The following is a 22266-nucleotide window of genomic DNA, read 5'->3' as shown; positions in this document are numbered from 1 at the left end:
ATTGTGGTAGTATATTAAAAAGATCATAATATGTAGCCTTTAGGTAAAGATATATATATATATATATATATATATATATATATATATATATATATATATATGTGTAGGAAGACAGCTAGGGACCATTTCTGACCATTTTTACAGACAGTGTAAGTAAACATAATTTGAATAGGTGAACCAACTGATATATAGAGAATAATGTATAGGCAGCAGGTTGTTATCGCAGAAATAAGCACCGGCAGTGTGATCGGGACCTGACGCCAAGCAGAGGATTTGAAAACACAACGTAACCCTGCTGTGCTCACAGATGCCGGCTATTCAGTCTTAGTTGTAAACTGATAAGAGTAAAAAATGTGGCTGTGTGGTAATATAAACTTATGGCTCTGTTTATTGTAGTACATCAACCACCCTAACACAGCAACATATAGTATGTGTAGGTGCAGTATGCATTCTGGTCATTTTACATCCACCATGTTTGATTGTCATGTGACCCGTATGTTTTTTCACCTGTTATGTACAACAACGTGTTAAATGTGCCAAAGAATGCATTGAAATAATATGTTAAATTGTTCTCCGATATCTACATAGAAGGTATGTGACTTCATAACGTGCAAAAATGATACAGAGATGCCCATTTACAATCGTAGGATTTGCCCCCAAAAGAAATGGTTTATTATTACCTTATTTGAAAGCGTCATGAATATTAATGTTGAGCTCTGCTCTGATTGGCTGTTTCTCAGAGCAGCTCGTTCGAGTAGCTGTGTGTGTGTGTGTGTGTGTGTGTGCGTGCGTGCGTGCGTGCGTGCGTGCGTAGACAGACCTTATGTTTGAGCTTGTATCAAACAAAGATACAGACGAAGATTTAAGGAATAATACATTTTTTAATCAAGCTTGGAGATTGTTAATGGACGTTTCTGAGTGGTAAGTTTTCTGAGTGTGTTTTTTCAGTATAGACCTGCAAAATGTAACTGTATCGTCAATAGTAGAACTGTATCGTCAATATAGCATTAACTAGCAAATAGCGCTAACTAAGCAGTCACAACTTTGTTTTTAGCCTTGTAACAAAATTGTACTTAATTTTATGTGTAATTTAATGTTGGGGTGTACATCATAACTGTAACGTCATGTTGAGATTGTTTTTCAGCCGTCTTTTGTATGCATGAGGTTTACATAAAAAGGAGGAAACAATCATGTTTGACAAGTACAGAAATCCTATTATTATTCATCTATGCCTATACATTCTACTGATCCTTTAAACAAGTACAATTTAACCACAAGAGATACATTTTTTGGGCTTCAAGGAATAGAACATTTATTTATCATACTGAGATTTCAGACATACTGATTTTCATATATAATACAGTGTGTGGAGGTATGTAGGTGATTTAGGACGCGGGGACTGTCTCAACCAATGGTAGTACATCGGTTACAAATACATTCTTTACTTTATTAAAGAGGCCCTTCCACATAAAACCGTTTTTACTTGTATTTTTTGATATGTGTTAGGTCCAAATGTGTTTGTGTTGTGTCGTGAATGTGAAAATTAACTTCCACCTCCTCTGTCAGCTCTAGCCACTGAAAAGAAAGAAGCGGAGAAATCAGGTCAGTTTGAAAAGCTTATCAGTGTGACGTGGAACTGATCGAGGTCATTAATATTCATGAGCTCTTCAACTTGAGACCGCGCCCACATATTACGTGTAGTTGAGTTAGTTTTCATAACAAGTTACTGCAAGGATGGCTAAACGTTAACCGTACCGTATTCGGGCCATTGTTTTTCATCGAGACATCATTTCTATTAAACGAGGGAATCATAACAGTTGCTACGTGTTTGGATGTTCAGAAGAACGCTGGATTTGAAGAGAGACTGCGATTAAAAAGCAATGCTCCTCTATCAATATTGGTACTTTAGTACTATGTGTTACTATCCAACCCAGTCTCACCCCATGTCGTCAATATTTGACGACACTTGACCATTCGTCATATGTTGACGTGAAGGGTATACCTTTCGCGTCATTTTTTGACGAACTGGGGACTTCAATACTATTATGTCCGTTGCATTCTCTTTCCTATTTTATTACCATTTGCGCGTCGGTTTAGGGTTAGATTTACATAATGACATCCCTACCCAAACCTAACTCTAACCCCAACGCCAGGTGACAACTGTTTCATTTCGCGTACCTAACTCTAACCCCAACGCCAGGTGACAACTGTTTAATTTCGCGTACACTGTTTAATTTTGCTTAATCTAACCCTAAACCGACGCGCAAATGGTAATAAAATAGGAAAGAGAATGCAACGGACGTAATAGTATTGAAGTCCCCAGTTCGTCAAAAAATGACGCGAAAGGTATACCCTTCACGTCAACATATGACGAATGGTCAAGTGTCGTCAAATATTGACGACATGGGGTGAGACTGTGTTATACTATCAGTTGCGGCCATTGAATGTGATAAAAAACACGTGTGTGTTTGTGCATTCATTACACACGTGTCGAAGGGTTTATGTAAAAGACGTGTGTGTGTGTGTGTGTGCTGCTACACTCACATCGAAAGGGTTTACGATAAAAGACACGTGTACGTTTGTGTTTGTGTGTGTGTTTTTGTGCGTGGGTTTACGATAAAAGACAGGCGTGTGTGTGTCAAAAAGGTTTATGATAAAATATGCGTGTGTAAGAAAGACACTGTGTCTTAAGACACTCACTTAACATTAAACTGATTACACATGAGATTAAATTGAAAGTTAGTTTGAACGAAAAACTGTTATCCAATCTTATTACACGGCTCTCTGGAATGCTTGATTCTGATTGGTCAGTTGAGACATTTGCAGGTTCGTTCTTTTCAAATAATAACCGCTCCAAAGTAATAACGCATAGCCGGTACTACTTGTACGAGTAAAATCGCTCCGCGCCAATAAAGATCAATAAAGATTACTGTTTGGCGCCATCTTGTGACAAACACTGGACAACCACGACAAGACACAGACAGCTTACTGAGACTGAACTTGTAAAAATAGAGCATGACAGCTACGAAGCCAACACACAAAAAAATACAGAATGGGCATTAAAACTTCTCAAAGACTGGCTAAAAGAGAAAAAATGGAGACAAGTATAAAGCAGAGGATCTTAATAAGGTATTACAATCATTTTATGCATCTGTGCAAAGTTTCGCGGAAGGATAAAAATGTTAATTTAAAACAAATATGCCAATAAAATGTTTCAAATTCATATTCATGTCCAGTTTTTTTTCTTATGTGGCAAGTAGCCGTGTAATAAGCGGGATAATGTAGAGGCAGCCGGTAGTTATCAGGAAATAAGCCCCTTCAGTGTGATACAAGACCCTCCGCTTCGCGTCGGGTCCTGATCACACTGTCGGGGCTTATTTCCCGATAACTACCGGCTGCCTCTACATTATCCCTTACATAGCAGTGGGTGTTTACTTCCAAGTCGTCAATGCAGCCCACCCATTAAAACGGATCATTTCTCTAACCAGCCTCAAAATCAGGGTACAAAATAGCCTATTACTTATTGCTTTTGATGTTTTTGGATGTAAAAACCATGCAAACGTCATGAGTAGACCTCAGACAACAGTATAAAACAATAAAAACGACAGAGGAAGGGCACCTTTAATTGACTTGCTTCAATTTTTAAAGTCTGGTCTATTCTCTCATTTCTCAACAGGTTTCTGATCGTTTTAGGATGTCTCATTTTATCGATTTTATCAACGTTTAAAGAACACGAGAAAGACTCTGCTTACGGGCTGTTCATTCTGGTAAATCTTCTGTTCAGAGCCAATCAATGTTATGTGTGAACGAGACTGAATGTTTTTTTTTTTTCGATAAGTGTATGTCTTTTTCCCTTGTAGGAAGCGTCTACTATCGTTATTTTTGGGGGAGAGTACGCATTGAGGATATGGGCTGCTGGCTGCTGCTGTCGATATAAGGGCTGGAGAGGGCGACTCAAATTTGCCCGCAAACCCCTGTGTGTCCTGGGTGGGTAAAAGACACAGTTTCACAAAGTACACATGGATAAAACCACACAAAATGTACACAGTTGTATTTGTGAAATCCAAGTCTCACAGTTTAATTATAAGATTTTGGAGCAAGAAACTTCGATTTAAGTTATTGATTTCATATTGATTTTAGTCTTTGACATGACCTTACTCAGTCGATATTAAAGATATCAAGGTTATATTTATGTAGCTAACAGTAAATCACAAAAAAATGACTTTAGATGGGTTTTTACAGACATGGTCATGAGTAAACAGATCTGAATTTCACTGCATTTGATAGAAAATGTATATATTTAAAACAAACTTTAATCATCATCTTGATTTTTTTTTTAAATACTTTTTTAAATGATTTTTAGTAGATATAGGTAGTCTAGCTGAATAAACACTGGTGTAGGCACTAGGGATGCTTAACGATTAATCGCGATTAATTCATAGCAGAATAAAAGTTTTTGTTTACATCATATATGTGTGTGAACTGTGTATAATAATTATGTATATATAAATATGCACACACGCATGTATAATTATAAGAAAAAAATATATTATATAGACGGTTTCATCGGACGCACCTGATACACGTCTGGATCCGAACCTTACTTCCGGTTTCGTTTTTTTAATGGTCTGACTAGTTACTAAACTGATCTCTTGAACAAACGCCTCGTCGAAAATAACAAATGTTTTGTTTTCCTATGTAATCTATGTGTTGTTTTTTTGCTTGTTATATAAATAAACTACGTTTAAAGAACTTTGTTGTTATTTATTCTTAGCAGAGTTTACCGGAAGTTACGTGCGGACCGCGACAGCCTTGTTTATGTTGTTACTGCTGAAACGGTCTATATTAGGTATTTATATTTATATATAATATAAATAATAAATAAATATACAAATGTATATAGACATGTAAACATTTCTTAAATATATACATGCATGTGTGTGCATTTATTTATACAAAGTTATTATATACAGTTCACACATATATATGATGTAAACAAAAACTTTTATTCTGCTATCGATTAATCGCGATTAATCGTTAAGCATCCCTAGTAGGCACATTCACTCTGGACATGTTTTATCACTTAATACCTAACAAACTATCCTTTTAAAGGGGCAATATCATGAAAATCTGACTTTTTCCATGTTTAAGTGCTATAATTGAGTCCCCAGTGCTTTTATCAACCTAGAAAATTTGAAAAAGATCAACCCAGTAACTTATTTTTGGTAAACCATTCTCTGCAAGCATGTGAAAAAATAGGTCATTGGAATTTGGCTCCCTTTGTGATGTCAGAAGGGGATAATACCGCCCCTTAATCTGCACTATGCAACCACGGCACTGCCATTAGTGTAGAGATCAACTAATTTGCATTTAACAGAACACACCAAAACGGCAAATTTTTGCTCACCCCTACAAAGAGGCAATTTTAACATCTTATAATAAATTATCTATATTATATTTTGAGCTAGAACTTCACATACATACTCTGGGGACACCAAAGATATCTTTGATATCTTAAAAAAGTCTTGTGAAATGTCTACTTTAAATATCCAAATGCTTATAGGAGACCCTGTAAATTTAGAAACCCTTGTGCTAAGGGTCATTTCTATGTTTTCGCAGATATCTTTGTGCTGATCGCTTCGGTACCTGTGGTTGTAACCAGTAACCAGGGAAATGTGTTGGCCACGTCGCTGCGCAGTTTGCGTTTCCTGCAGATTCTTCGGATGCTACGGATGGACCGCCGTGGAGGAACCTGGAAACTGCTGGGATCTGCAATATACACACACAGCAAGGTACACAGTCAGGATGAGATGTACACAAGTAAGAAATGCCTGGATCAATAAATCCTCTCAAAAGACCAGAATGAATTTTCATGTTCATTCATTCTAGTATATGCAAGTTTAGTGCAGGTCTTAGTGATAGACCAGAAGAGCCACATTGCAAAACATTTTCTTTCAACCACAAAAATGTTGGAAGATTAAAATGTTGCGGTTCATAAAAAACATACGTATTTTAATTTATGTGCATGTGCTACTTCAGTCAATCATGTCAAGTGAATAGCACACGCATACAAACACCCACCCCTCATAAACCGCTGGGGTGGGCAATATAGACAATTCAAGATGCACACAATTGCAAACACCCCTCTACAGAAACTGCTATGGTTTGCACTATACGCACACAAGGCACACACATAAGCACAAGCAATCCTATATCAGTGTCAGATGATGTTACAGGTCTAATCAGCAATACTGCGTACAAGTAACCTCTGAAGAAAAACACATGAACACAGACAGAGTGCAATAAGGAAGCAAGAGCCCAGCAAACCAGCTTAATCCAAGCTGTTTTATCAGCAGGCAAGTTAATTAATTAATTAATTAATTCCTTACATATATATAGCGCTTTTCTCAGTACTCAAAGCGCTTTACATATGAACAGGGGAATCTCCTCAACCACCACCAATGTGCAGCATCCACGACACTGTATGACAGCAATGACTGTGTGACTTTGCAGGAGCTGATCACAGCATGGTACATCGGTTTCCTGTCATTGATCTTGGCTTCTTTTCTGGTCTACCTGGTTGAGAAAGATGACAACTCCACAGAACTCCCAAATTTCGATGGCGAGTCCCCAACACCAACCCCACAGGACTTTGACACCTATGCAGACGCCCTCTGGTGGGGACTGGTGAGAAATGCGCACAGCACTTGCATACATTCATGATCAAACACAGAGACAAAATTCCTCTGTTACAAAAGAAGAGTGTGGTTTACAATACAAATTTTAAATTACTGTAAAAAGCTTTTCATTCAAGATCTGTACGTTGAATCTGCCTGTCTGCTTCAACCTCTGTACCCACAAATGTGTGGATAATAAAGAATAAATATTTGACATCTTTTAAAAAAAGTCACAAGTATAAAAATATATTTAACATGCTTTTAAAGTCACACCTATTGAAAGGAAACAAACATTAAAATATAGACTCAACATTTTATGTACTCAGTTATATCAGTTAAATGCTGAAGATAATATGAACTCAGATTAATAAATGCTGTAGAAGTATTGTTCATTGTTAGTTTATGTTAGCTAATGCATTTACCAATGTAAACAAATACAACCTTATTTAAAGTGTTACCATTTTACTTCTGTATCAGATCACCTTGACAACCATTGGTTATGGTGACAAAACCCCAAAGACATGGGCTGGGCGTCTTCTGGCCGGGACCTTTGCTCTTATTGGTGTGTCGTTTTTTGCTCTTCCAGCTGTGAGTGCCACTCGATCTGTTTCTCTATGCTTAGATTCCTGCTATTGAAAGTTCTAGCATGAATTTTCATATCAGCATTTTTATAAGAAGTTTCTATTTGTGTTTGTAGGGTATTCTAGGTTCTGGGCTTGCTTTGAAAGTTCAGGAACAGCACAGACAGAAACACTTTGAAAAACGTAGACATCCTGCAGCTTCATTAATACAGGTACATAACCAAGCATTTCTCAATGCCACACACCACAACTGAGCATTTCTCTACAACACACACCTCAACTGAGCATTTCTTAACAACACACCTGAGCATTTCTCAACAACACACACCTCAACTGAGCATTTCTTACAACACACTCCTCAAATGAACATTTCTCAACAACACACAGCACAACTGAGCATTACTTAACAACTCACACGACAACCGAGCATTTCTCAACAACACACGCCACAACTGAGCATTTCTAAAAACACACCTATGCATTTCTTAACAACACACCTGAGCATTTCTCTACAACACACACCTCAACTGAGCATTTCTCAACAACACACGCCTCAACTAAGTATTTTTCAACAACACACCACAACTAAGCATTTCTTAACAATACACACCTCGACTGAGCATTTCTCAACAACACACAACGTCTGAGCATTTCTAAATGACACACACCACAACTGAGCAACTAAGCATTTCTCAACAACACACACCACAACAGAGCCTTTCTAAAATAAAACACCTATGAATTTCTTAACAACACACCACAACTGAGCATTTCTCAACAACACACACCACAACTGAGCATTTCTCTACAACACACACCTCAACTGAGCATTTCTTAACAACACACCTGAGCATTTCTCAACAACACACACCTCAACTGAGCATTTCTTACAACACACTCCTCAAATGAACATTTCTCAACAACACACAGCACAACTGAACATTACTTAACAACTCTCACGACATCTGAGCATTTCTCAACAACACACGCCACAACTGAGCATTTCTAAAAACACACCTATGCATTTCTTAACAACACACCTGAGCATTTCTCTACAACACACACCTCAACTGAGCATTTCTCAACAACACACACCTCAACTAAGTATTTTTCAACAACACACCACAACTAAGCATTTCTTAACAACACACACCTCGACTGAGCATTTCTCAACAACACACAACGTCTGAGCATTTCTAAATGACACACACCACAACTGAGCAACTAAGCATTTCTCAACAACACACACCACAACAGAGCCTTTCTAAAATAAAACACCTATGAATTTCTTAACAACACACCACAACTGAGCATTTCTCAACAACACACACCACAACTGAGCATTTCTCTACAACACACACCTCAACTGAGCATTTCTTAACAACACACCTGAGCATTTCTCAACAACACACACCTCAACTGAGCATTTCTTACAACACACTCCTCAAATGAACATTTCTCAACAACACACAGCACAACTGAACATTACTTAACAACTCTCACGACATCTGAGCATTTCTCAACAACACACGCCACAACTGAGCATTTCTAAAAACACACCTATGCATTTCTTAACAACACACCTGAGCATTTCTCTACAACACACACCTCAACTGAGCATTTCTCAACAACACACACCTCAACTAAGTATTTTTCAACAACACACCACAACTAAGCATTTCTTAACAACACACACCTCGACTGAGCATTTCTCAACAACACACAACGTCTGAGCATTTCTAAATGACACACAGCACAACTGAGCAACTAAGCATTTCTCAACAACACACACCACAACAGAGCCTTTCTAAAATAAAACACCTATGAATTTCTTAACAACACACCACAACTGAGCATTTCTCAACAACACACACCACAACTGAGCATTTCTCTACAACACACACCTCAACTGAGCATTTCTTAACAACACACCTGAGCATTTCTCAACAACACACACCTCAACTGAGCATTTCTTACAACACACTCCTCAAATGAACATTTCTCAACAACACACAGCACAACTGAGCATTACTTAACAACTCTCACGACAACTGAGCATTTCTCAACAACACACGCCACAACTGAGCATTTCTAAAAACACACCTATGCATTTCTTAACAACACACCTGAGCATTTCTCTACAACACACACCTCAACTGAGCATTTCTCAACAACACACACCTCAACTAAGTATTTTTCAACAACACACCACAACTAAGCATTTCTTAACAACACACACCTCGACTGAGCATTTCTCAACAACACACAACGTCTGAGCATTTCTAAATGACACACACCACAACTGAGCAACTAAGCATTTCTCAACAACACACACCACAACAGAGCCTTTCTAAAATAAAACACCTATGAATTTCTTAACAACACACCACAACTGAGCATTTCTCAACAACAGACACCACAACTGAGCATTTCTCAACAACACACACCACAACTGAGCATTTCTCTACAACACACACCTCAACTGAGCATTTCTTAACAACACACCTGAGCATTTCTCAACTACACACACCACAACTGAGCATTTTTCAACAACACACACCACAACTGAGCATTTCTCAACAACACACACCTCGACTGAGAATTTCTCAACAACACACAACGACTGAGCATTTCTCAATGACACACACCACAACTGAGCAACTAAGCATTTCTCAACAACACATACCACAACTGAGCATTTCTAAAAAAACACCTATGCATTTCTTACCAACACACCACACCTGAGCATTTCTCAACAACACACACCACAACTGAGCATTTCTCAACAAAACACACCACAACTGAGCATTTCTCAACAACACACACCACAACTGAGCATATCTCACAACACACACCTCAAATGAGCATTTCTCAACAACACACACCACAACTGAGCAGTTCTCAAAAACACACACCTCAACTGAGCATTTCTCACAACACACACCTCAAATGAGCATTTCTCAACGACACACACCACAACTGGGCATTTCTCAACAACACACATCTCGACTGAGCATTTCTCAACAACACACACCATGACTGAGCATTTCTCTACAACACACACCTCAACTGAGCATTTCTCTACAACACACACCTCAACTGAGCATTTCTCATAACACACACCACAACTGAGAATTTCTCAACAACAGACACCACAACTGAGCATTTCTCTACAACACACACCTCAACTGAGCATTTCTCATAACACACACCACAACTGAGAATTTCTCAACAACAGACACCACAACTGAGCATTTCTCAACAACAGACACCACAACTGAGCATTTCTCTACAACACACACCTCAACTGAGCATTTCTCATAACACACACCACAACTGAGAATTTCTCAACAACAGACACCACAGCTGAGCATTTCTCAACAACAGACACCACAACTGAGCATTTATCTACAACACACACCACAACTGAGCATTTATCTACAACACACACCACAACTGAGCATTTCTTAACAACACACACCACAACTGAGCATTTCTTAACAACACACACCACAACTGAGCATTTCTCGACAACACACACCACAACTGAGCATTTCTAAAAACACACCAATGCATTTCTTAACAACACACCTAAGCATTTCTCCACTACACACACCACAACTGAGCATTTCTCAACAACACACACCACAACTGAGCATTTCTCAACAACACACACCACAACTGAGCATTTCTCAACAACACACACCTCGACTGAGCACTTCTCAGCGACACACTCCTCAACTGAGCATTTCTCAACAACACACCTGAACATTTCTTAACAACACACCTGAGCATTTCTCAACAAGACACCTGAGCATTTCACAACAACATACAACACACCCGAATATTTCTCAACAAAACACATGAGTGTTTCTTAACAACACAAACTACACACCTGAACGTTTTCCAACAACACACCTTTCATTATCACCAGCATCATCTGCCCCATTTTAGGCTGCATGGAGATATTATGCCACAAATCCAATCAGAGAAGATCTCATAGCCACATGGAGGTTCTACGAGACTGTGATATCTCTGCCATGCTTCAGGTATCACACACATACACAACGACACATACATGTATGTATCATTTGAGTTGAATTAGATTTACGTTGGTCATCCTCATGGTTTCTTGTTACGTCTTGGTTATTTTTCTGATTTCAGTGATACGCATAACAGATGATGCACATCGCCAGTTTCATTCTCATGAATTTCATTTATTTATTTATTTCTATATCTATATCTGTGTTTATGTCTGCATGCAGAGACAACGTCATCTAGAAGTCAACTAAAGGTTTCAGTGAGGTACTTACAGTACATGTGTGCGTGGACAATTTTCTGATCCATCATAAGTACAATTTTAATCCATTTAGTTTGAGCCTGAACAGGAGATGTCTATACCTGTGTGTGTGTGTGTGTGTGTGTGTGTGTGTGTGTGTGTGTGGTTATACATAAATAGTGTATAATAACATGTTTATAAAGCTATAAATAATATAGGAAGTGTCCCTGTAAACTGAACGTCTTAAAAAAAATACTAAATGGTACTTTTACATGAGATTAAAGATGGTTTTTGTAATGATTGGGGTTAGGGACTGGGGTAGGGGAATAGAAAATACAGTTTGTACAGTATATAATGCATTGCATCTATGAGATTGTCCCCATAAACCGTGTGTGTCTGTGTGTCGAAGTGATAGAAGTCAATAGACCCAGCATTTGTATTAGTATCATACTGTGATTCCGTTTTAGTAATTTTTTACATCAAGCGTAAATTTGTAATAAGTAAAAACATGTATACAGTATACAGCACTGCAATTCTATGATATGCTACCCTGGACCACAAAACCAGCCATAAGGGTAAATATTTTGAAATTGATATTTATATATCATCTCAAATGTAAATAAATACGCTTTCAATTGATGCATGGTATGTTAGGATTGGACAATATTTGGCAGAAATGCAACTATTTGAAAATCTGAGGGTGCAAAAAAAATCTTAATATTGAGAAAATCACATTAAAAGTTGTCAAAATTAAGCTCTTATCAACTGCATCCACTCACGAAAATAAAGTTTTGATATATTTACAGTAGGAAATTCACAAAATATTTTCATGGAGCATAATATTTATACTAATATACTAATAATTTTTGACATAAAAGAAACAACAATAACTTTGACCCATATATGTATAGTTGGCTATTGCTACAAATACACCCGTGTGACTAAGGTTTTGTGGTCAAGCGTCACAAATTGCATCCTCTTTTGTAAATGATACATATTTATAATACCGTATTTTCCGGACTATAAATCACACTTTTTTCATAGTTTGGCGGGTACTGGAACTTAAAGTCATGTGCGACTTATACGTCAAAATTATTTTATATGAACCAAGAGCAGGCTTTGAACCAGATTTTTTCCCCAATCGGTTTGTTCCGAACAGAAACAGTATTTTAACGGTTTTCGGTTCAACCCTAAAACTGACGTTTCTGAACCGGTTAGAACAAAAAAATAAAGTTTCCGAACCAATTAATAACGTTCCATGTCAGCTGTGGGACATACAAATAAGTAGGCTGATCATTAGGACATTAAACTTAAATTATTAGTTTACATAATTTTCCTTAAATCTCCATCTTGTCGTCAAACATTAAAAAAGGCTACATTATGTAACCAGCATAACTGTAATTCTGACATGACTACATTTGTTGAGTGCACTTAAACATGCGCACACACACAGGCTGAGGATGAATTCCAAACGATGCTTCGGGAAAAAGATGCAGCAGAAACAGTCGCTCCAAATGAAGTGATAAATACATTGTTTTTCAATGCTTTATTTTCCAAATGTATTTTAATGGACTACAGTATGAGACACAGTAGCGCAACTCTCTCTCAAGTTTAAACATCAAGAGTTCTGATCTTTGAAGGGCATAGGGATAATCACGTTTGATTGGAGTTGGACCGGACACATTCAACCGCGTCTGTGCGTACAGAAAATTGCTCACTTTAGCGCCTTTTAGCTGTTAAATTGTTTAAAATCACTTAAGTGTTTACAGTTGCAAGCCTTTGAAACACGTGCAAACGATCAACTTTCACCCTATTTAAATTTGCGTATTAATCTGCGAATCGCATGCGAGCCGAACTGTGGGTCGTGATCTGTACGGATCAAGGATCAACTGCAATCTATTACACCACTAACTAGTAAAAAACAAACATCTTGAGATACTTGGTAGATATTAACCTCTTATGATTAAGCATTAGAGACTTGGGCTTGAGTGGGCTTAGGCTACTTGCTGGTGGCAAGCTTCTCATTTCTCCGATGAGTCAGCGACGACCGGAAGTGAACTTCATCGAGTATTGCACAGAAGTCTTGTCAAAGAACGAAAAAAATAACGGTATTAGCCGTTTACCATTATTTTAAATAAACGATTCTGTTCCGGAACATATATTTTTTGAAAGTTTCTGGTTTCGTTTCTGTTCCTTGCAAAATATCAAAAGTTTCTGGTTTTCGTTCCGTGAACCGGTTCAAAGCCTTGACCAAGAGAAACCATTACCGTCTACAGCCGGTATGCATTTCAATGGAGTCAGTGATGCAGAATGACCGAAGTGATGCGGAAGGACCTTTTTGAACTTGATTTGGCTTGTCGTGTTAATTTAGCCTATTCAGGTATATTCCCAGGTATGTTTTGTATGCTATTGTTTATCGCGTAAATAACTTTTTATGTTACTTTAACATGTACGGACACCTATTCAGCCTGCTGTTCGGTGCTATTGTTTAGTTGAATAACTTGCCTTTTCAGATCAAATGTCTGTTCTTCGGCTTGGATTTTGTGAAATTATTTTTTAAATAAATGTGACGTATAGTCCAGTGCGACTTATATATGTTTTTTCCTCTTCAAAACACATTTTTAACTGATGCGACTTATACTCCCGAGCGACTTATAGTCCGAAAAATTATTCTAATCTTTGGCGTAAATAGACTTTATTGGTCCATCTGGTGTAAATGGATATTGCTTGATTTCAGAGACCATTTGTGTGGTTTGTTATGAATGTGATCTGGCAACAAAACTAAATTTGTGTTTTCCTGTTTTCTACAGGAAGGATCCTCTTGAGGTGATGGCAAGGTAAGCCTCCCTACCTCTCAATCTCTCTCTCTCTCTCTCTCTCTCTCTCTCTCTCTCTTTCTCTCTCACACACACACTCCTCCTATCTCTTGCTCACTGTTTTAAAGATTTACAGCATCTCTTAGAACTGTGAGATTAATGTATGTTTCCTTAAATAACTCCTAATAACCACCACCTCCATTAATTCAGTGCCAAAGGCGTAATGACCAGCAGTGCGTGTGTGAGAGAGAGCGAGAGAAAAGAGAGAGAGGAGTGAGAGGTTGTTTCTTAGTTATGGGACATGTGGACAGTGCTTCAATATGAGATATAACAGAGACCATTAGAAAAGAGTGAATTATGTGCCACTGATAGATGATGCTGTCCGAGCAGAGCGAGAAAATGCGTGCGTGAGTATGTAATGGATGGCTGGACGCGTGACGTCAGTGTCACTTTGTGGGAAATGATGGGAAGTGTTAATAACCATCTACCAAGACGGACAGAGATGGACTGTGTGTATAATAATCACGGGCAGCAGTTGTCCTTCACCTGACAGTACAATTATTCAAAGAAGAAAGATTTAGAGATGGAGAGGAGGAATATCTGGACAGGTAATGTCGGACTGAGAGCCGTGCTTGTTCGTACAGCCCATCCCGAGAACTGTAATCCATGTTCAATCCAGATCCGAGATCAGATTACACATTTATACTGCTAATGCCCCTGTGCAAAAACACACACGCACACATACACTTACACGCACGGGTTGAAAAGCAGGTGGCTGGAAAAGTCATAGGATGACATTATCGCTTCCAGTGACCTACAAAACAAAGTCCAATGAAACTCTGATGTGCTCCGTATGGCTCAGTGCTACAGCATTGTGTTATCCCTTTAAGTAGGTCATGAATCACGATATTGTGCTTGAATTGTTGATTCATGAAACCTTTGCGATTCTTCTCTTTCCGACTGTTCTCACGGTGTCTCTGACTTTCTGTATGTCCGAAAAGCTATTTTCTACAGCACACACACACATGAACACAGACAGAATCAGTTTTCAAAACCCCGTTTGAATCATCTATAGATGGATTGTGTGTGTGGGAAAGTGTTGTGACAGTAACTGTTTGGTAATCGTCCGTAATTGTGGAGCATTTTAGTCTCTTAAAGATGTTTCATCCTCTCTCACCACTTCAGTCTTCTTCTTTTCACTGTACTCAAGAGAGTCTATGTATGCTGCAGTGCATTGTCTTTGTGTGTGTATGTGTGTGTGTCTGTCCTTCGGGACACTTAGCAGTAGAATGCCCTGCGTTGTTTCTTGGGTAGGGTTTGGTTTCTCCGGCAGGAAGAGTCTCTGTATGCATTTGTGCGTTTGATTCTCTCCCAGGCCGCATTGGAGAATCTGCTCGACTTCATTTGTTATTCTCTATCTCTCTCTCTCTATCAGCCAGAAACTGAGTTTGTTGGATCGCGTGCGCTTGTCGACTCCAAGATCGTCAAACGTGAGGGCGCGCGTGATGATGCCCGCTGCGAATCCTGAGAATGTGTCGGGGAACTGCGGGCCGGCGGAGACCGCAGAGGAAAGTCCATCAAAAGAGGGAAAACCAGCGGGGTTCAGTAACAGAGAGAGATTTCGAACAGCTTTCAGAATGAAGGCCTACACCATGAGACAAAGCTCTGAGGGTACCCAACATTCATTAAAATACAACGCAATCACTTACAATTAACTACTTACATATATGACCATGGACCATAAAACCAGTCACAAGGGTCATTTTTTAAAATGTAGATTTTTTACATCACATGAAAGCTGGATAAATAAGCTTTTTTTATCTAAAGTTTATTAGGGTAGGATCATTTGGCGGATATATAACTATTTAAATATCTGGAATCTAAGGGGTGCAAAAAAAATTAAATATTGAGAAAATCGCATTTAAAGTTGTCCAAATGAAGTCCATTGCAACAAATATCACTAATGATCATTTTATATATATATATATATATATATATATATATATATATATATATATATATATATATATATATATATATATATATATATATATATATATATATATATATATATATATAAATTTACAGGAAATTTACAGAATATCTTCATGGAACAAGATTTTAATATCCTAATGATTTTTGCATAATTTTGATCTATATGTATATTTGACTATTGCTACAAATGAAGAGTTTGGTTCCAAAACGCAATAAACGCCATAAAAAAGTTACCACCAAAATGAGTTTTGTATCAGGTCAGTATTAAAAAGTAAATTCTTAATTTTATGCAAAATCCGATATCCGCCGTGTTATTTTGTCATCTTTTCTCCCTTTTCTCCAAACCGCGACAAACGCCAGTCCTTCTTCTCTGCAGAATGCAATAAATCCGCTCAACAAATCACAGCGCACCATTCCACCCATTGTAAACAATAATGTCCTAGTTTTCCTCATCTACTTTGTACTTCGTGATCAACAAACAAACAAAAACAAAATAATACTTTTGATGGCATTGATAAACCTGTGGTGGTTTTCTGTGGCGGGGAAGAAATGTAAGCAACTTGTTCTCCCGACAGCATCAAGCTTCTGTCAAGCTAACACGTTGACCCCAGGGGATCTCATGAAAAACTTTCCATTATTTTACTCGTCAATGAAAATCGTCAATGAAAATCGAGCAGGACCAAAACATTTTACAACTGATCGCTGTCAAAAAATGTCAGCGACGATGTCCCAAGGGTAACAGCAGCAATGACAGTGGTCTTAAAAGTGTTTTGATTAATGCCATTAATGGATTTATTGAATTTTGCGGAAAAAATAATCAGTTTTTATAATAAATCTTTGAACCTAAATTATTATAACCTAAAGATGCTATGTAAAAGTTTGTAGCAAACAATTGTGGTTTTCATCTGGTCACTTTCTTGGTATAGAAAACATTTTTACCGAAATTTGTCAAAATGGATTTATTGCGTTTTGGAATCAAACTCTTCACATATACCCATGTGTCTCATGACTGGTTTTGTGTTCCAGAGTCGCATGTGTATATTTAACTACATATTGCATATTTTCTTTGTAGATACAAGTGCTCTGCCTGACCCCACCCCGGAGGAGAAGGGCTTCCCGCCTGATATACTGATGGAGGAAATGATACCAACTCTCAAATTAGTAATAAGAGCAGTGAGGTACAAATATGAAATCATTTACTTTTTAAAAGGCTTTTGATAATCACTTATACATATGTGTGAGCAGCACGTATGCATATCTAAAATAACTTGACTGGCACTGGAGAATCATTTGTGTTTGTTTGTGTAAGGATTATAACATTCCTGTTGACTAAGAAGCATTTCAAGGAGACCCTGAGGCCATACGATGTGAAGGATGTGATTGAACAATACTCTGCGGGACATCTGGACATGCTTACCAGAATCAAATATCTACAGACACGGTATCTCACACATGCCTAAATATATGTTACTCTATAAGGATGCACTGAAAGGAAAATTGTAGGCCGAAGCCAAATAAAATGAAAAACTTGGCCGAAGGCCGAAAAACGAACAACTGAATAATTTTGTAAAAAAATTTCGCCAATTTTCTCACCATTGCACAAGTTACATTTTCAGAATGTATTTTTTACTATATTTATTTCACTTTGATTAACAATGCATTCCAACAAAATGGAAATGTATAAAGGTAATAACTGTATATATCTGAATGTGATGGCTCATATTTGTGACCCAGTCATCCTACATAAAGTAAAGAAAAAATTCTATGAAAATATAACCTTGATATCTTAAATATTATCGGAGTAAGTTCATGTCAAAGATTGTGAAATCAATGATTGAAATCAAACTTTGATGCTCCTAATCTCATCATTACATTATGAGACTTTAGCCTGGATTTCACAGAAAGGGTCACATTTTTGTATTTATATAAATGGTTGTAAACAAACGAACATGAATAAAGTTTACTTTAAAACAGTTTGGGGCCGTTTCCCGGACAGGGTTTAGACTAGTCCTAGACTAAAACATTTTTAAAAGCTGTCCAAACTGAGAACAACTTGCACTTACATATCTTTAAATACATCCGTGCACTTTGTTTTGCATCAAAATGCACACAGGTAATTACATATCTTTAAATACATCCGTGCACTTTGTTTTGCATCAAAATGCACACAGGTAATGTTTTTATTAAGGCATGTTTGTTAAAACTAGTTATATTTTCTAATTAAACCAAGGCTTAGTCCTGGCTTAAGATAATCCATGCCCGGGAAACTGACCCTTTTTTGTTTAATGTTTTTGTGAAATCAGATTTCTTGTTCTTCCTACTTCTTTTCAGAATAGATCTGATTCTGACACCTGGACCATCTCTCACTCCAAAACACAAGAAACCCCAGAAAGCACCATTTCCATACTCCACCCAACAGTCACCAAGGTAACCTGACAACCACTTAACATGTCTGGTATAAATTTAAACCCAAAATACTTCTGGAATATCCTCTTCATCTGTAGTTTAGATCAGGGGTTTTCAAACTTTTTGTTTGTGTGGACCACTATTTGTAATCAAGAATTTTCGCGGACCATAATACTCGTAATAAAATATGTCTACACAAAGTCCTGAATTTATCTGCACCTCTAAATAGGCTTACTAGCACTAAAACTATAACTGGTCATCACATCAGTACAACAGATTCTTAAAACATATTCTTAAAAAAATATATTTTTTTAATAAAATATATTCTTTTATATTTTATTTTGCCTTTACACGGACCACCTGCTGTACCCTCACGGACCACTAGTGGTGCACGGACCACAGTTTGGGAATGGGCGGTTTAGATATACAGATAGTATTTAGATATACAGAAGTGCCAGGACATGATAAAGCTTTTGAAACTCACACACAACATGCAAGTGTTAAACACTCTATGCCTCCGCCTGGAGCGTAATCCCAATTCAAACCGCAATCCATAAACTATTATTTAAACACAAGTGTGTACGTTCTGTGCTATTAGTGGTGCCCAGTGGCATTGATCTGCCAATAGACAGATGCTGAACTGGATCTTTTGGGATGCAGAGCAACAGTGCTTTTTGGAAAAGAAGCATACAAATATCTTGCTTAAACTTGTCTCTATGTAAAGTTGGAAAATAATGAAATATTTGAATAGTTTGGTTCCAAAACGCAATAAATTCATTTTGACAAATTTCAGTAAAAACGTGTTTTCTATACAAAGAAAGTGACAAGATGAAAACCACTTTTTTTCTGTTACAAACTTTCACATAGCATCTTTAGGTTATAAAAACATAAAAAATTCTAATCCATAACTTCATTTTCAAAGATTTATTATAAAAACGAATTATTTTTTTTCCACAAAAATGCAATATATCCATGACAAGTTTTATTTTCAAAATTCTATGAATCTATTCAATCAATGTATAAATGTGCATTCATTTTATATTTATTTAGTTGAACAGTTGTACACACTGATTTAAAATAAACATTAATGGCATTAATCAAAACACTTACTTTGTCATATTAGGAACACTGTCATTGCTGCGCGGTTATACTTGACGTCGTCGCTTAACATTTTTCACAGCGATCAGCTGTGATTCTCGTTGACTTTGAATAAAATTATGGAAAGTTTTTCATAAGATCCCCTGGGGTCAATGTGTTACCACGAGAGAAGCTAGATGCTGTCGGGAGAACAAGCGATTGTCTCCCGAGTGCCTCTCGCGTAAATTATTAGATGTTGATGACTTACGTTTCTTTCCCGTCACAGAAAACCACAGGTTTATCAATGCTATTAAAGTATTATTTCGTTTTTGTTTGTTTGTTGATCACAAAGTACAAAGTAGATGAGGAAAACTTAGACTCTGTGTACTCAATGTGCCGCCATTGTTTGTTAAAGGAATAGTCTACTCATTTTCAATATTAAAATATGTTATTACCTTAACTAAGAACTGTTGAATCATCCCTCTATCATCTGTGTGTGTGCACGTAAGCGCTGGAGCGCGCTGCGACGCTACGATAGCATTTAGCTTAGCCCCATTCATTCAATGGTACCATTTAGAGATAAAGTTAGAAGTGACCAAACACATCAACGTTTTTCCTATTTAAGACGAGTAGTTATACGAGCAAGTTTGGTGGTACAAAATAAAACATAGCGCTTTTCTAAGCGGATTTAAAAGAGTAACTATATTTTATGGCATAATAGCACTTTTGGGAGTACTTCGACTTGGCGCAGTAACACCCTCCCTCTCCCATTATGAGAGTGAGAAGGGGAGCGGACTTTTCAGGCGAGTCGAAGTACTCCCAAAAGTGCTATTACGCCATAAAATATAGTTCCTCTTTTAAATCTGCTTAGAAAAGCGCTACGTTTTATTTTGTACCACCAAACTTGCTCGTATAACTACTCGTCTTAAATAGGAAAAACGTTGATGTGTTTGGTCACTTCTAACTTTATCTCTAAATGGCAGCATTGAATGAATGGGGCTAAGCTAAATGCTATCGTAGCGTCGCCGCGCGCCCCAGCGCTTACGTGCACACACACAGATGATAGAGGGATGATTCAACAGTTCTTAGTTAAGGTAATAACATATTTTAATATTGAAAATGAGTAGACTATTCCTTTAACATTGCGTGGAATGGTGTGCTGTAATTTGTGGAGCGGATTTATTGCATTCTGTAGAAAAAGAGGAGTGGCGTTTATTGCGTTTTGGGAAAAAAGGGAGAAAAAAATGACAGAATAACACGGCGGATATTGTATTTTGCGTAAAATTAAGAATTTACTTTTAAATACTGACCTGATATAATACTGATTTTGGCAGTAACTAATTTTTTTTTTCAAAAATGGTGTTTATTGCGTTTTAGAACCAAACTCTTCATTTATACTTTATAACTTCTTATACTACGGGTCTGTTAAATGCTTGAATCTGATTGGCTGATGAACGTTCTGAGGTGTGCAATTATTTTCTGGGAATTGCACGGCGAACTTCGCATAGTTATAATACTTTAATAACGGACTAACAAAAACAACATGACAGACAATTTTCCGAGGCAATAACAGCGCTGTTTAGAGACGCACAGAGGTAGCCTTGTTCACTATCTCTCTCTCTCTCTCTCGCCCTCTCGATTGCTCTCTCTCGTTTTCTTTCTTTCTTTCTTTCTTCATCACCTCACTCACAGCTGGTACATCTATTCCAGTTAAAGGGAGGGGGTACTCTGGGTATGGGCTAAAATTCAAAACTTGGAGCCCTCCCCTCGGACAGCACATCAAAAATGCTTTATCTCATTCCCTATTGAATACATGTTAATGCGAACTCGTGAAATATTTGTACTTTTACTACTGTACACGAATTTGAAGCAAAGACACTTTATTAAAGGTGCAGTGTGTAAATTTTAGCGGCATCTAGTGGTGAGGTTGCGAATTGCAACCAACAGCTTAGTCCACTGCTCACCCCTTTCTTTTGAAACACATAGAGAAGCTGCCACCGGACAAACGTGTCATCATCAGAGATAACTTAGTAAAAAAAATGGTCCTTTAAGGGCTTCTGTAGAAAAATGGCGGCACAAAATGGCGACTTTCATGTAAGGGGACCCTCTTTGTATGTAGATAAAAAATTCTCGTTCTAAGGTAATCAACACATAATGGTTCATTATGAAAGGTCTTTATACACCCCTGATAATATAGTTTTGTCATTTATTTTGCATTTCTGTCAAGAGATCCTTCTAAAAATTACACACTGCACCTTTAAACTGTAAACATCTAAAAAAAAAACATTTTACTTTCCCTCTGTCTCTCTATCTCAGACATGAGTCATATCTTGCCAAAGCAGGCCTTCCAGATGCCGAAGACCAAAGCATGATGGGTAGATTTGTGCGTGTTGAAAGACAGGTATGGCAGTATTTCCATGCGCTCGAGTTGCTTG

At 37.5% G+C, this 22266-nt stretch overlaps 1 protein-coding gene across 1 annotated transcript in view; it reads left to right on the top strand.

Moving 5' to 3' along the window:
* The window catches only part of kcnq3 (potassium voltage-gated channel, KQT-like subfamily, member 3), a 62516-nt gene that overhangs the window by 34213 nt on the left and 6037 nt on the right, over positions 1–22266 (top strand). Inside the window, exons 3-15 of the mRNA XM_065266271.1 lie at positions 3677–3767; positions 3861–3987; positions 5620–5792; positions 6514–6687; positions 7155–7265; positions 7375–7470; positions 11213–11307; positions 14348–14374; positions 15789–16024; positions 17421–17526; positions 17658–17789; positions 18680–18775; positions 22148–22232. Coding sequence (XP_065122343.1) covers positions 3677–3767; positions 3861–3987; positions 5620–5792; positions 6514–6687; positions 7155–7265; positions 7375–7470; positions 11213–11307; positions 14348–14374; positions 15789–16024; positions 17421–17526; positions 17658–17789; positions 18680–18775; positions 22148–22232 — 1549 coding nt within the window. The remainder of the gene's footprint in view (positions 1–3676; positions 3768–3860; positions 3988–5619; positions 5793–6513; positions 6688–7154; positions 7266–7374; positions 7471–11212; positions 11308–14347; positions 14375–15788; positions 16025–17420; positions 17527–17657; positions 17790–18679; positions 18776–22147; positions 22233–22266) is intronic.

Source organism: Paramisgurnus dabryanus, chromosome 6 (assembly GCF_030506205.2).
Source record: "Paramisgurnus dabryanus chromosome 6, PD_genome_1.1, whole genome shotgun sequence".
Lineage (NCBI taxonomy): Eukaryota > Metazoa > Chordata > Actinopteri > Cypriniformes > Cobitidae > Paramisgurnus > Paramisgurnus dabryanus.
The sequence above is the reverse complement of the archived record's forward strand: the minus strand, read 5'-3'. Positions and strand labels throughout refer to the sequence as shown.